This window comes from Stylophora pistillata, chromosome 2 (genome assembly GCF_964205215.1).
Source record: "Stylophora pistillata chromosome 2, jaStyPist1.2, whole genome shotgun sequence".
NCBI lineage: Eukaryota > Metazoa > Cnidaria > Anthozoa > Scleractinia > Pocilloporidae > Stylophora > Stylophora pistillata.
Window position 1 is genome coordinate 39,917,378 of NC_142520.1, and position 14,225 is coordinate 39,931,602.

At 37.3% G+C, this 14,225-nt stretch overlaps 1 protein-coding gene and 1 pseudogene across 8 annotated transcripts in view; one reads left to right on the top strand and one right to left on the bottom strand.

Annotated features, from left to right (window-relative positions):
- Nucleotides 1–2,646, bottom strand: part of LOC148739465 (ankyrin repeat domain-containing protein 55-like) — a 7,171-nt pseudogene extending 4,525 nt beyond the window's left edge.
- Nucleotides 1–14,225, top strand: part of LOC111326053 (uncharacterized) — a 58,995-nt gene that overhangs the window by 19,343 nt on the left and 25,427 nt on the right. For 3 of the 8 annotated variants that reach the window (XM_088748203.1, XM_088748209.1, XM_088748210.1), the window contains exons 1-2: nucleotides 4,234–4,378; nucleotides 10,557–10,609. In XM_088748203.1, coding sequence (XP_088604329.1) covers nucleotides 10,607–10,609 — 3 coding nt within the window. In that variant the 5' untranslated portion in view covers nucleotides 4,234–4,378; nucleotides 10,557–10,606. Of the gene's footprint in view, nucleotides 1–3,082; nucleotides 3,361–4,233; nucleotides 4,379–10,556; nucleotides 10,610–11,670; nucleotides 11,744–11,808; nucleotides 13,408–14,225 lie in introns of those variants that run through there. The other 5 variants (XM_088748206.1, XM_088748205.1, XM_088748207.1 and 2 more) reach the window with 5 other exon arrangements.

The window sequence follows — 14,225 nt, forward strand, 5'->3', positions numbered from 1 at the left end:
CCGTGTGCGGTTTGCTCTGATCTTGTTCAGACAATCCTAAACTGTATTTGCAGATCGCTCTGGCTGCAGGGGATAACGATGCTCGAAGACATGCCATCGCTTTCTCTGGTTTCGTCCACTTCGCTGCTTCTGTTTCCTTGGACGGATCAAACCAGTCCTGCATAATACAGTAGTCGACTAAGTCTTCGATGTAGACCTCCACATCGTGTTTATCATCCCCAGTTGTTTTGAATTGCGGGAACGGAGTGTTTGGAGTGTTTGAGGCCATATCGCTCATCGGCTTGAATCTTCTTGACTGTGAAATTAAGAGACAAGCACCGCTGCCACCATGTTGACCGTTACTTATCGTGTTCAAAACTGCACTTTAATGAGGTTGTCCACAGATATATACGGGTGCAGGTGCAGATATGGTAATTACATGTATTGTAGTTGGTGGGTATGAATAACGAGGTGCAAGTGTTTAGGTGCTAATTACAGTAGTTGTGCAACAGTAACGCTTTGCATGTTAGGGTAGGTCTTTTCCTTCTCTATCATTTCCTCTATTACGCTCTCGGGAGGGTCCTTTCCCCATCCAGACTTGAGGACTTCTCCGAAGGCTGCAACGTCGAGACTACCACCTTTAGTACGCCTCAAGAACAGGAGCAAAAGAGCTTTATGCACAAGGACACAATGCCAGGCTGTATTTCCGGCTTTGTCCTTCCCACGAACAAGGTAAATTCTTTCACCTGCATTCTCCTTGCAGTATTTCATAGTCACATCAGCCTTGCGCATGCTTTCAAGAAGAAATTTGACCACATGCACTTTTTTATTCTTGACTGCCAAATAGAGCGGAGTTTCATCCTTTTTTTGTCCTCACGTTGACCTCACATCATGAATCGATTAGTCGTTTGGAGACGTTAAAAAATCCTTCTTTAGCACCGTCGTGCAATGGTTGTTCTCCGAAATTATCTTCAATGTTCACTTGAGCTCCGTGATTCAAGAGAATATTAGTGGCCCCGTAATTGTTAAAATGCGCTACCACAATTAAAGGCGTGACATTATCATCTGGTCTCTGAGCATTTACGTCAGCTCCAATATCAATAAGGGTCTTGATAAACTTGCCAGATGATGATGTATTTGCCCACATCAAAGGCGTACGGTTGCTCTTTGCTGGGATATCTATCTCTACCCCGTCGTTTAGAAAAATCTCGACAGCTTTCTCTGCGTCATCGCTTCCTCTGCATAAGTGCAGCTCATTTAATGTATCGATCTTTTCAACGTACTCTTTGTACTTTTTTTCTTTTTCAAAATTTCCTTCTCCTTTTTCTTGGAGGGCAAAGAGAATTTCTAAGGCAGTTTTTCCAGGAAATACATTTGCTTGGTTTCCTGTTTTTTGAAAAATCATGTGTTGAACATGATTCTCGAGGTAGCATTGAGCTTTCCAAACTGTGTCAGAGTCATCATGAAATACAGCCGCCTGCAGTCGATTGAAGCCAGATCGGGAATCTACATGCAGAAAAGCTTTCCTTGAGAGAGATTTCAGGCTAGGCTGAAATGGAAAATAAGGTACAGTTGATAATGGAAAAAAATGAAAGAGTTCATCAAGAAATATGCCTTACAAATTTAAAAAAAAAACTATTTCAAATCAAAAATGTATTCAAATAAAACGATCACTTAATGTTTCTCTGTTGTATTACACTGATATCACTATGATTTATCATGAGAAGTTCCGAAGAGATTTCAAAGTAGGATCTAGTCCATAACTTGAATATATAATAAATATATAAATGTAATTTTTAGAGCTCTTAATAATCACAGCTCTAAAAAGTCCTTTTTTGACCTCTTGTGAAATCGAAAGTTTCAAAAGTTGACAAGCTCGCTCCTCGTAACACACTGCATGCAGCAAAAAATCGTTTGTATCACTTAACTGTGTGATATTTAAGGAATTTGAAAAGCATTTGAATTTTGATACGTGTTCGTTTAGAGGTTTGGAATAATTTATTGAAAAAAAAGAGACAGTTTTCTGAAATTGGTCAAGAGTATTTCCTGATTGATATTTGTCAAGTCCAGACTAGACCACCGAAACCTCTGGTTGATTTCCTCTAAGAAAGATGTTCGAAGGCATGGAAATATAAAAACATCCTTCCTTCGCTGTAGTGACTTCAAACTTTTGGTGATTTGCTGGCGTGACAGCCGAGTTAAGGAAACTCTGGCTGTTTTATATTAGTACCTTGATAAATTAAATTTTTGATTTTTTAACCATTTAAGTTGAAAGTAGGACAGAGCTTTAGGAATACACCAATTGATACTCTTACATTTTAAACGGCTAAATTCTGGCAGATTATTCTGTCTCGTGACCAAAGAGGTGCATAACAACGTATCGAATACCATACCGATTAGCGCCCGGTCAACGTTTTACTCAGAAGCTCTTCCATCTTTATTATTATTTTTTTTAATTGTTTTGTGTCATCTTACATTTGTGTTTAGAGAGCTTAAGCCAATCATACCTATATTTCCGAGCCAAAGTACAGGATTTTATTTTAGCGTAACTTGCGAGAATAGCACATACTGAAATACACCGTTACAAGTGATATGGTACAGTCACGTAATTCAATTGTGTAATTATCTTGAATTACTTCTCTCACCTACATAGAACAGCGATAACATAGTATTCTAGTCGAAAGGAATATGAGAAATTTTTTTGTCACACCTGTCTTCATGACAATTATTATTGATAACTTTGGAGAGGTCTTGTGGAAATAGATCCTGCATTTCTTGAGAAAAGAAATTATTTCGTTGCGTGTCACCTCATTTTTCCAACAGTTAGCCATATTTAATGTTGTAAGGCGCGTTATTGTATTAACTTTAATTCAATTGCTGGCTCGATTGCAATCAATAACAATCAAAACAAACTTAAACCTTTTCTTTTTAAACAAGCGTTTTCCTAATTTTACAATTGTCACTTGTTAAACGCTTTTGAACTTTGAGGAAACTCGCGCTATATAAATACTTTATTATTATTGTTATTATTATTATTATTATTATTGTTGTTGTTGAAGCGGTATTCGCAACAAGATGTCTTGTTTTCTATCACGTTCCTCAGAGACTTCGTGCAGAGATTCACGAGGAGTTTCCGATTTATTCAACTTGCCTCAGTGTACTGACTCAAGAGAGAGTCATTTCTCCTCGATCCATTTGTCAAGAGAGAGGGTCACGGAAGGAGAGCTTATCTTAGCAAGGGCTGGTCTGTTCGATGTAGAAGACTCTGTTATGGCGAAAATGTGGGTCTGTGTAAAGCATAGGGACGATTCCAAGGGAGCAATTTGGAAATGTCACAGGCCATTTCTAAAATGTAGGACGTTCATATTCAAGTAGGCTCAGGTACGAACGAGTGATTTAAAACAAGTGTCTGATTTTCTACCATTTCCCCGCACTCCGTCGTTCGTATATTAATCCACATTTTCCTTCGTCCAGTTATTTGTATCAACAGCTGCAACAACCATAATGCTTTTGTGAAGTAAATACCTTGAGTCCTCAACGAAAGAAGCCAGTGACTCTTACGCTTACATGAGATTAAATAGTTTGTGCTAGTAGAAAGTGTTTAATACAGATGTATGCGGTCGCGTTCGTAAGCTTGAATACAAAACCTTTTTGTTGAAAAAAAAGGAGCATTTCGGGCTGTCATTGCTAACAAGGAAAGTTTCGTAATTAACTATAGCTTCCAGAGTCTTGCCTGTGTCAAGGAATTCGACTTTATTTCAGCATCACAAGTGTACGTGAGATAAGAGAAATTAAACGCGAGAAAACACTAACGCGATGAAATGTCTTCCCATTGCTTCTGTACTGTTGGAAAGCCTTTCTGCAGGCTTCACAAATGTCTCCCGATGTTGTCTCGAGGAAACGAAAACAAGCTTCCAAGTCGGCGTTTGACTGCCTGTGTACACCGCGAAATGGAGTTTTCTGAGACTTTTTTTCCCGCAAATTATACACCCATGCTTCGACCTTTTTACACTTTCTGTCACGTTTACGATAAAAATTAGTGCACACACTTGTAAAACGAAAAACAATTTTGTTTGCACCGCCATTGCACACAACTTCGTGTGAGTTTTCGAAGAAAAACGGGAATTTCGAGCGGGAGTTTGTGAGGGCGCGCACCAGCGGCTAAACTCATCGAAACTCAAATCATGTCGCATGGTTGCCACTGTAAAATCTGGCGCATGCGTATAGGTTACTCAGCTCTGTAACTCGCGAAGTTTTGCCCTTTTTAGTTGGGAAGGCTGCGTTGTCTGCTTTGAGGGTCACAAATTACTCTCGGGCTAAATATCGTCTCCTGTGAACATTCTGTTCGAGAAAATATCTGTCAAGAGTGCAAGAAAGGTGAAACAGACCTCGATTTACGGTAGGTTAAAGAGAGAGAGACAAAATAATCTAGTTCACAGCGCATTTCAATATTATTTGCTCAGCTCTCGAAATATTCAAATCGCAAGAAACGCAATTTAGTGTGTTTCTGATGTCATAATCATTGCAATCGGGCTGTCCTAATGAGGATAAAAGTTAGATCCCCAAATTGATGTTTTGAGTAAAAACTAAGCTGTTTTGTGGTGTTGTTATGCTTGAAACCAGATTCACCGAGGACTCGATCCGTTGAATATGCCCTTCAATCTCTTTACATTCCGAGCGGAAAACGATAAAATGTAGGTGACTGGCGGCAGTGAGTCAAGAAGAACTGAGAAGCCGGGGCTTACTAAACACCAAACGAAACTTCAGAATAATTTAAAGTCAATTTAGCGACGGAAATATCTTTTTCAATGTCTTCTGGGATTGAAGCTTTGCTCGTAGGATTGCCTTTCTCAAACCGCCTTGCTGCGTGAAATTTCATTGTGACAAGTCAGCGCCATCTTTAATTTATTAAACATTTTAAAATGATCCGAACTGAGAAGTGATGGCTTAAAAGTCGGTATTGTTTTCGGTTCGCTAATAAAGGTATATTATTCGTTTTTTAAACTGCTTTGCAATGCAATTACGAAAAACTTCAATCTGGGAACGAGCGCAGCCACGAATTTAAGTGCTCGGTTTTTGCTTTGGATTTCTTTGAAGGAATAAGCTACCGAAGGTGGACGTCTAAATGACTTTTGGTAGTAGGAGGGTTTGCATCATACCGTCTAAGTTCCATCCGCCCTACGTTTGTTCTTGCAGAAGATAAATGAACACAGGAACTCAACTGCCGTAACCCGCACAATACAGCAACATTTAAATTATTTTCATCTTGGAACCTCTACGGTTTACCTGTGTCTAGCCATAGCATAGTCACAGGCAGCCCAAGCTCACTACTAGTAAAGCGGACGTGACTCTTACCGTGTTGTGCAACATTTTATATTTATAAAGGTTTGTATGGGATGTTATCGGTTTGCCTTAAAAGAGAGAAAAAAATGTCTTGTTTTGAAAGAAAATGGGCGTACCTTATTGCTTTGTTGTTTTCTTTGTTGATTCCAAGCGTCTCAGGCCATTTTGAAGTGTTTTCAGCGAGTTAGCGCTATGTTGGTGTTCAACTGCTAAAAGAAAGACAAGGCCGGAAACCTATTTTAGAAGTGTGCATCGCCCGAAGCGAATAATTCCGCCAAAAAATTACCACCAGTCTCGATTCCTCTAGAAAATCAAAGCAGAGATGTTGAAGTTTCATTTCCATTTACTCGATTCCCAATTCCTCCCACAGATCTTTCACTAGCGATGCTTTTATCTCCAGATCGATCGGCTTTCCAATTTCGAATTTGGCTGCTTGAAACATTTGTGGGTCCATTGGCTGATCACACAGTATGTTGGGTAACAAAAATAAGCCCAGCAAGGGTAGTCAGCGACCTGCAGTCGACAAACAAACCAGTTAGCTCCCCTTGTCCCTTCGAGAGGTTTTGTCAAGAGCGCGTTGTTTTGATCGACCAATCAACATCGAATGGAAATGTGTGATCAAAACAATGCGGTCTTGACAAAACCTCTCGAGGGGACAAGGGGAGCTAACTGGTTTGTTTATCGACTGCAGGTCGCTGCCTACCCTCGCTGGGCTTATTTTTGTCACCCAACATACTGTGCGATCAGCCAATGGGCCCGCAAATGTTTCAAGCAGCCAAATTCGAAATTGGAAAGCCAATCGATCTGGAGATAGAAGCATCGCTAGTGAAAGATCTGTGGGAGGAATTGGGAATCGAGTGAAAGGAAATGAAACTGCAACATCTCTGCTTTGATTTTCTAGAGGAATCGAGACTGGTGGTAATTTTTTGGCGGAATTATTCGCTTCGGGCGATGGACACTTCTAAAATAGGTTTCCGGCCTTGTCTTTCTTTTAGCAGTTGAACACCAACATAGTGCTAACTTGCCAAAAACGCTTCAAAATGGCCTGAGACGCTAGGAATCAACAAAGAAAACAATAAAGCAATAAGGTAAGCTCATTTTATTTCAAAACAAGACATTTTTTCTCTCTTTAAGGCAAACTGATAACATCCATACAAACCTTTATAAATATAAAACGTTGCGCAACATGTTAAGAGTTACATCCGCTTTTCTAGCAGTGAGCTTGGGCTGCCTGTGGCATAGTATGTTATTTTTTTGGCCTATTGGCACTCTCGAGATTTGATTCAGTACTACGTAAACTAAATCAGCTCTTTTGTTTCATGTTGCACCAGAAAACTAGATGGGATTTGAGGAGTGTTCATTATTCATTAGAGATTTTTTTTTAAAAGCCCTGATATAAGTTAATTAAATTTCACCTGTGCTTTGTATAACCTTTGCCATCAACGCCCAGGGCTCCTTTTGCAGTGCAAACAGAAAGGGAAATGTTTCCTTTTATGCTTACGATGCCTTTATATTTCATTTTGATGAGTATTTTACAAGCATGTTTCAGCATTTTCTACATATTAGGCTATTTTTAATATGATTAAACTAGTTTACCTGGTGACCTGTAGCACTTTTATGGCTTAGGGAGGTTACACGGCTCTTCCAAAGCTGTGCTGGAAAATCAATTCAAATTAAGCTGCTGTGCATCTAACAGAGCCTAAGACAGAAGCATACAAACAATAGTAATCTTTAAGGGCTCCTTCATGATAACTTAATTCTACTTTATCTTCAAAGCCAGCCTTGAAATTATGTTAGCAAGCTGAATCAGCATGATATGTAAATTTTCATCCCATCTTACCTTTTGTTTGTATAGTGTGTTCCATGTGGGTTAAGAATTGCTATCTAAGACAATATATCCTTTTTGACTCATGAATTGCATGCATGCGCAAGAGGGAGTTGTAGGTATGATGTGATGAATGGCACTTGCTCTCTCTCTTGATTGGTTGATTCTTGTAAACTTTCTTCTATTTTGGGCTTTTGAATGCATTTGATAGTTTTTGGTGAGTGATAAATGAAATGGTGACCTTTGTTGCTAAGAATAGTGTTGGGGCGAAAAAGAAGCCAATGATAATCTTGAAAGAGTAAAAAAGTATGTGTTTTTCCTTTGTGAATTAATTAAAGTTTGCCCAATCTCCAAATACACTTTTATCTCTTGCAGCATAGTTTTCATTTATTGCGTCAATACTTCTATTTTTAAATGTATATATCCAGGAAAATGATTATTGTGTCCGAAAAAGAAAAAAAGAAAACAAAGAAAGGAAGTTAAACAAAATGCAAAATTTAATTGAGGATGGCAGATTTGAACCGCCTACATTGCCACCCTAGATTAACATTAACTGCACTGCTTTTTACCGTAAGGCCACCAAAGCACATTGAAAATTAATGTTGAAACTTTATCTAGTTATAAATTTTACATTAAAAATGCTGATCTTTTGGTAATTTCAACTGCGGGCTCAAACCACTCGAGTTGCTGCTCGCCGATAGTCCGATATTGAAGTGTTGCTTACAGCTAACTGCTCGTAAAGTGACTTGTTTGAGGCTTGTTTCGTATTCCTGCAGCTGTATCGATGTTGGAAAGTGGTTCACAAGTGGGAACTGCATCAAAAGAAGCTCAAGCATAAGTTCAATCAATCGTTATGCTGTTTCTTCAATGGTGTAAATCGCACTGTGTATGCTTATGTTATTAGTGCACTGTTAAGTTTGTATGTTTCCAGATACCTTTAATTAAGAATTTTTTCTTAAAAATGCATCCTGGAGTGAGGAACAGAAAGTTCGAAAGATGAGGATTGATATCACTCAAAGTGAGTGTAATTATCAGTTCTCAAAACAAGGAATATGCACTGACGGTGAGTGACAAATACTGCCTAAAACTGATAGCAGAGTCCTTACCTTAAGGTGACTGAAGTTTCTCATAGTTAGACCTATTTTTTTCAAAATGAGTAACTAAAGATCTCAAAAGAGAGCACTTACTCCTCAAAGATTGTTAAATAATACATCATCCCTATGTCCTTGAGACAAGGATCTTAACTCCAGGAAGTGGTTCTTTCCATCAATATTTTGTGCATGTAACACAGGTTAGCCAGGCCATACTACAAACTCAACAACAACTTTTAATCTGACATGATAAACCCAAGTTGTGCTTTCTTTAAAATGTTTTACATTATTTTGAACTTAAGATACATGCACAGCAGCAAGTTTTATTTTGAAGCAAGACTTAAGTTACACCTCACTTCATTTGATGTGTATCAAATGTACAGCAAAGTGACATGGCTTTATACCTAACACCAATTCTTCAGGGAATCGAACAGCTACATGTTAACTTAATATGCTGAAATTTTAACTACATGTATTCAGTAAAAATCTTCATGCAGATTTACCAATACTAAAAAAAAAACAGTATAATACACAAATTTCTCAAGGAATAGGTATAGTAGCCTTTCCTTTGAATCGTATTGAAGGTTACTCTTTCTCTTTGTCAAAAATCTTGTTACAGATTTGCCTGTACCTAAATGTTCGTCGTAGAGGCTTTACACCTATGACACAGTCTTCAAAAAATTGATACAGCAACTTTTCTTTTGAATCATATTGAAGATTATAACAATAATAAGTTGACAGTGACAACAACAATCCCTTTACAAGGATGAATATCCTTGCTGGTGTATGACTATAATTACTTCTGTCAACAAGTGGTTTACATTTAGTTTGAGATTCTTTCCTCTGGTTCAGTAATTTTTCATATAATAATCACATGATTGTAAGTAAAAATTACAAATGGTAGCGTTTACATTCCATGCTTATTCTTCTGGAAGTTATAAATTTATGATTAATTTTATTTTGACAACCACTTTGATTGTCATTTGAAATTAAAAATTTTTGTGAATTACATGTAACAAGGATATCCCTAATGCTTTATATGTAGGGTAAACTAGGAACACTCAAAACTGTTGTCTTGTTTCATGAATCACAGATATTGAGTGTGTTGAATGAAAAATTAATGTAAAAAAGTTTTTCAAACTATATTTAGTTATATTTCCTTGGGAATTTGACAAGCACAATTCCACAGATATTTCTGAAATTTTGGCAAGCATTTATCATAAATCTAGTCGGAAGAAGAACCTTTCTACATAAAATGAATACTTGCTAAAAGCAAGGATTTGAGATATTTATTCAATTGTGGAAATACCCTTAAAATGAGAATTCAAAGTCATAATTCTTAAAACAAAGAATGTAAATCTTATTTTTAATGTTGGTATTCTTAAACTGAGGAACTTTCATTGCAGAGTATCAAATTCTTAAAAGCAGAAATCTTGATCCTTACTTTTCAAGGAATTGACTCTCAAATTAAGGAAAAAATCCTTGTTTTGAGTATTCACTGACTTACAATAAGAATTCTGAAAAACATAGACTTTAGAGTGGTGTGAACATCCTTGTACTTGTTTTCATCCTCATGCTAATAATTATCTCAGAAGTGCGAAACAGGCTTCAAGCACAGTACTCAGTTGCAACACAAGCATAGGCATGAACATAAGCTAATGCACAGGTGGGCACAGCTGCAGCATAAACATGAGCACAAGCGCTCAGTCAATATTATGTTAAATAGGGATATGGTTGGTATAAGCAGTATAGTGCTTGCTGATTGCCTGAAAGTGTTTCGCTTATGTTAATCCTTACGCTTATGCCAACCAAGTCTTAACTAGACAGTATAAGCATAAAAAGAAGGCAACATTTTGATAAGCTCATGCATATAATTATGCTTATCAAAGAAGGCAATGTTTTGATAATCTTATGGATATAATTATGCTTATCCTAAGGTCCGTGCGTTCCATCCAGCACACAAGCTTTTACATGCCTATCCCTATGCTTGCATCGCAAGTAAATACTGAGCTCAATATTGGAACAATAGTTTTATGATAAACAAAACAGCACCCTTTTGAACTTTCATTCCACAAACCGTTACAGTAAAATCTGGAACAGTGACTTGTCTTGCACTAAATCCTAATCAGGCCATATTTTCTGTCTTTGAGGCCTAATTTAGTTTCACATCATATTCCTCATAATGCTCATTTACCAGTCTAACAATTCATACCCTAGTATGGAAATCAAACACTCATTTCTATTGACGACACAAATTACATTGGCTTATCCAATTCATGAGTTGGCTCACAGAGGCTTTGATTCTGGACATTTTGTAGGAGTGAATGTCTGTCTAGAGCTGCAAGAAACAACAGAGGGGTCTCAATTAATGGTGAGTCAGAATGTAGAGAAATATATGATTAACAATGCATCAATTTGTATTGCTTGAATGAAGTATTCAGTCCACAAGACACACCAATTTTGAGATGAGCAGCAGTATTTGCATCTTATGTCTTTGTTATGATCATTCCAATCAAGCTGCTGGGTGAAGACAAAACTTAGACACGTTGATACCGTGTTCATGGTGCGCCATATTGTTTCAATGGCTTCTCTTGAAACTGGGATCGCAGGCGCCCTTTAACACCATCTGCTGTTCTGTGCTGTTCATTTACCGCGAAAATGGCGTCAGATACAAATCAGTTGAACAATTTGGAGAAGTAGAGCTTTAAAGCCGAAAATATCACGTTCACTGTTAGGTAATTTTCCCAGGTTCCAGCTATTATCCACATCCCTGCAAGTGTTAATCCTGTTGTTTCCAATTGTTTTCACTCTTCAATTGTGACTTTTCTTGTGTGGAAAGTAAGGTATAAAATCGTGTTTTTGTGTAAGTTATAGATAAATTAAGCTGGCGACCAAAATTTACAATCTGGCAACCAAAATTTTTCCGTCAGTCACCAGCTGGCTCCCAAACGAAAAAGTTAATTTCGAGCCTTGTTGATGGAGCTTCAATCCAAAAAGGAATCAAAAAATGTATTTGCCTTCACTTAATTGACCTCAAATCACTTTAAAATTTTGGTTTGTGTTTATAGAGTCTTCTTTCTTAATTTTTATATACTCCCTGCCATCTCTGCCCCCCCTATTTTATTGCCATTGTTAAGAGATGGAAGGTGCATTTTCATTGTACTTGTAGGAGCTGACTGAATAGAAAATTCAAATACAGTCACTAAGGTACTTTACATCATTGAACCTCCGAGTGTTAATTTGGGCTTATATTCATAATTAAAATTTGCTCATAACATGTGCTCTAATGCATATACTATATAAACAGTTATATATGCAATTTTTTTTTAATGTCATTTGTGAAAATAGGGCAACATTCAAAGCCTAAGAGGGCTTTTTGTTATCGTATTTGGTCCACATCCTTCATGGAATAATTGTGTGTAAATTGTTTAGGATATTTTCTGGAACAAGACAAGATCATTGTATCGAGTAAGGCATTGTCAAGTTCAACTAGTGGGTTAAATAGGTGGGTATCAATTATTCAAATTTATCTTCAGCTCACTCATAGTTATACTTGGTTAAATGACAGTGAGGGAGAAAAATCTTGTCCAAGTAAAGACTCAATTTATTACCCAAGGCGAAGCATCATCTGTTATTTTAGTATGGGTGAACAGTTTTGACTCAAGTTTTAATTACTAAAGCTCATCACGGTAGCTTACAGTCAACTAGTAAATATGTTGATTCTTCTTGTTGTACTCTTAACATTTATTTTACTTGACCAGTCTGTCATCGAGTAAAACAGCACTGTTTTTTCCTCATGACATCCTCTCTATCCAAGCTCATACATGATGAAGTAAGCTGTGGGTAAAATCACGGACTTGAAATAACTTTGTAGACATTGTACATACTACACAGTTTTCAAAATCAAAGAAGAGAAAGAGAAAACTCAGTTAGATGATGAACACAGCCAGATTTTGATGGACTTTCCATAATGATGGAGGGCATTGAAGTAATTATATAAATAATGGCAAGATTTTTGTCACCATTGTTTTACTGGTTCTGTTATTCCTAAGTCAGTCAAAATCAAACCATCAAAGCATAAAAGAAACACAAAATTAAAGTAACTTTATTGTACACACAGGAATATATTGTGTCTTATATTTAGAATTCACTATACAGTGATTGTACTTAAATCCAATGGTATGGTGATTCCAGGAAAGAGAATTGAGCCTCATGAACAAATTAAGAGGGTTTGAGTAACCAGTGGGCCAGTATTCTTAATGATGAAGCTGAAGTAATTGATATTAGCTCCTTTAATTAAGGAGCTTTTATTTGTCTGGATAATAGGTTAAGTACTTAACACGGCCACATCTCGGCTTGAAGTTCATATTCTCTTGATAGTGTTTCAGTCTTGCTGTCTTGGAGCCCAGTTCTTGGTTGTTTTTCACTGGTTTGCTTGTTTCTACAAGAAGACTACAAATTTACTGAGATTGAAGTGGTTGGAGTGTTGGACTGTTGAAGGCCACATGTTGAATTTCCTCGTTAATATTGTGTAATGTTCTTTGTGCTGCAATTCTTGGAAATGAAGGGGAATATCCCAGTTTAGAAGTCTTGTATATATTCTGACTTCAGGTTTGGCTTGATCTGCCTTGATCCGTGGCTAGGACTACTGTGGCTGTGGGGGGTGATTGAGTAGGTAACCCACTTGGGCTTTCTTCAGGCTTTTTTGGATTGTGGCACATGAAGCTTTTCGTAGTTTTATTGAGCTGTTATTGTTGTTACTGGTCTCTCGGGAAGATGCATCGTCAAGCGTGGGCGTTGAGGAGTTTTGTTATGCCCCAGGCTGAGTTCTGCTTTTTCGTATATGTTTACAATGCTTTTCATACCTGTCGATTGTGAAATGTTCTTTGAAAAGAACCTTATTAATTTACTTGCATTGGAAAGATGGCAAAGAAGACAAGATAGATATTTACACTTAAATTGGACAGTATGTGCCTGAAGGTAAGTGCAATAAAAAGCTGTACCTGTTGTTATGAATCTTGTGATTTTGTGAGCTTTCTAACTTCTACTTTCTGTAGGTGATGATATGATTATTATTGTTTGGGTCGTTTATCAGGAATAACAGTGATGGCAAAGGAAGCCCAAAGTGGCAGAGATTGCTAGAAATCTTAATGGAAACACAAGGACTGAGTAAGCATACTCAGTAGTTCTTTGCATAACTAAACACTGCATCACACGAGGTGTGATGCTTTTGGAAATCAATCTCTTACTTTTTCTGGAGACAAAAGCTTGGGGGGGCCGGTATTACACAGTATTTGATTCTTATTAAATAACTTAGAAAGCTTAGAAAATAATTTTGACCCAGCTTTCATCAAAAAGAGCCTCTACTGACTTCTCTTGCCTTTCAGAGCTATGACAAATGCTTAAATATCTTTTCCCTTGTTTGGTGGCTGCATTTTAAGACTTCTCATTCCTTGCATTTATTCATTTCTCCCATTCCAATGAGAAAGGCTTGCTAAGATGCCTTCCTTACAAATAACTGTTCTAACTGAGCATAAAAAGCCCTGTTGAAAGGGTCATGATACATTTAGGTGGTGATAGTGAATGATACATGACTAGTTTCAACATTTACTTTAGTGTTTGAGTTTAAACTGTTCATGATAGTTGATGATAGTTGATGATAGTTGACAGCATCGTGCAATGAGGTCAGTAATTTCAGTGGTATTTGAAATTTTAGGCAACAAGTTGTGAGTGGAAGATTGCAGGGTATACTGAAGCTTACCAGGAGATGGTTAGATTGAACTACGAGACATTCTACCAAAATCTTTACAGCTAATTTAGTAATTTTACCATTTGCCATTTCAGTTTGAGCCCATGTTTTGGCAAAACTGGTGACTGAAAAAGCATTACTCATTATCATCGCTTGTTCAAAGAGCAAACACCATCATTAACTATTCTGTTGTATTTGAACCTGTCCAAACTACATGATAATCATGGTCAATAAAAGT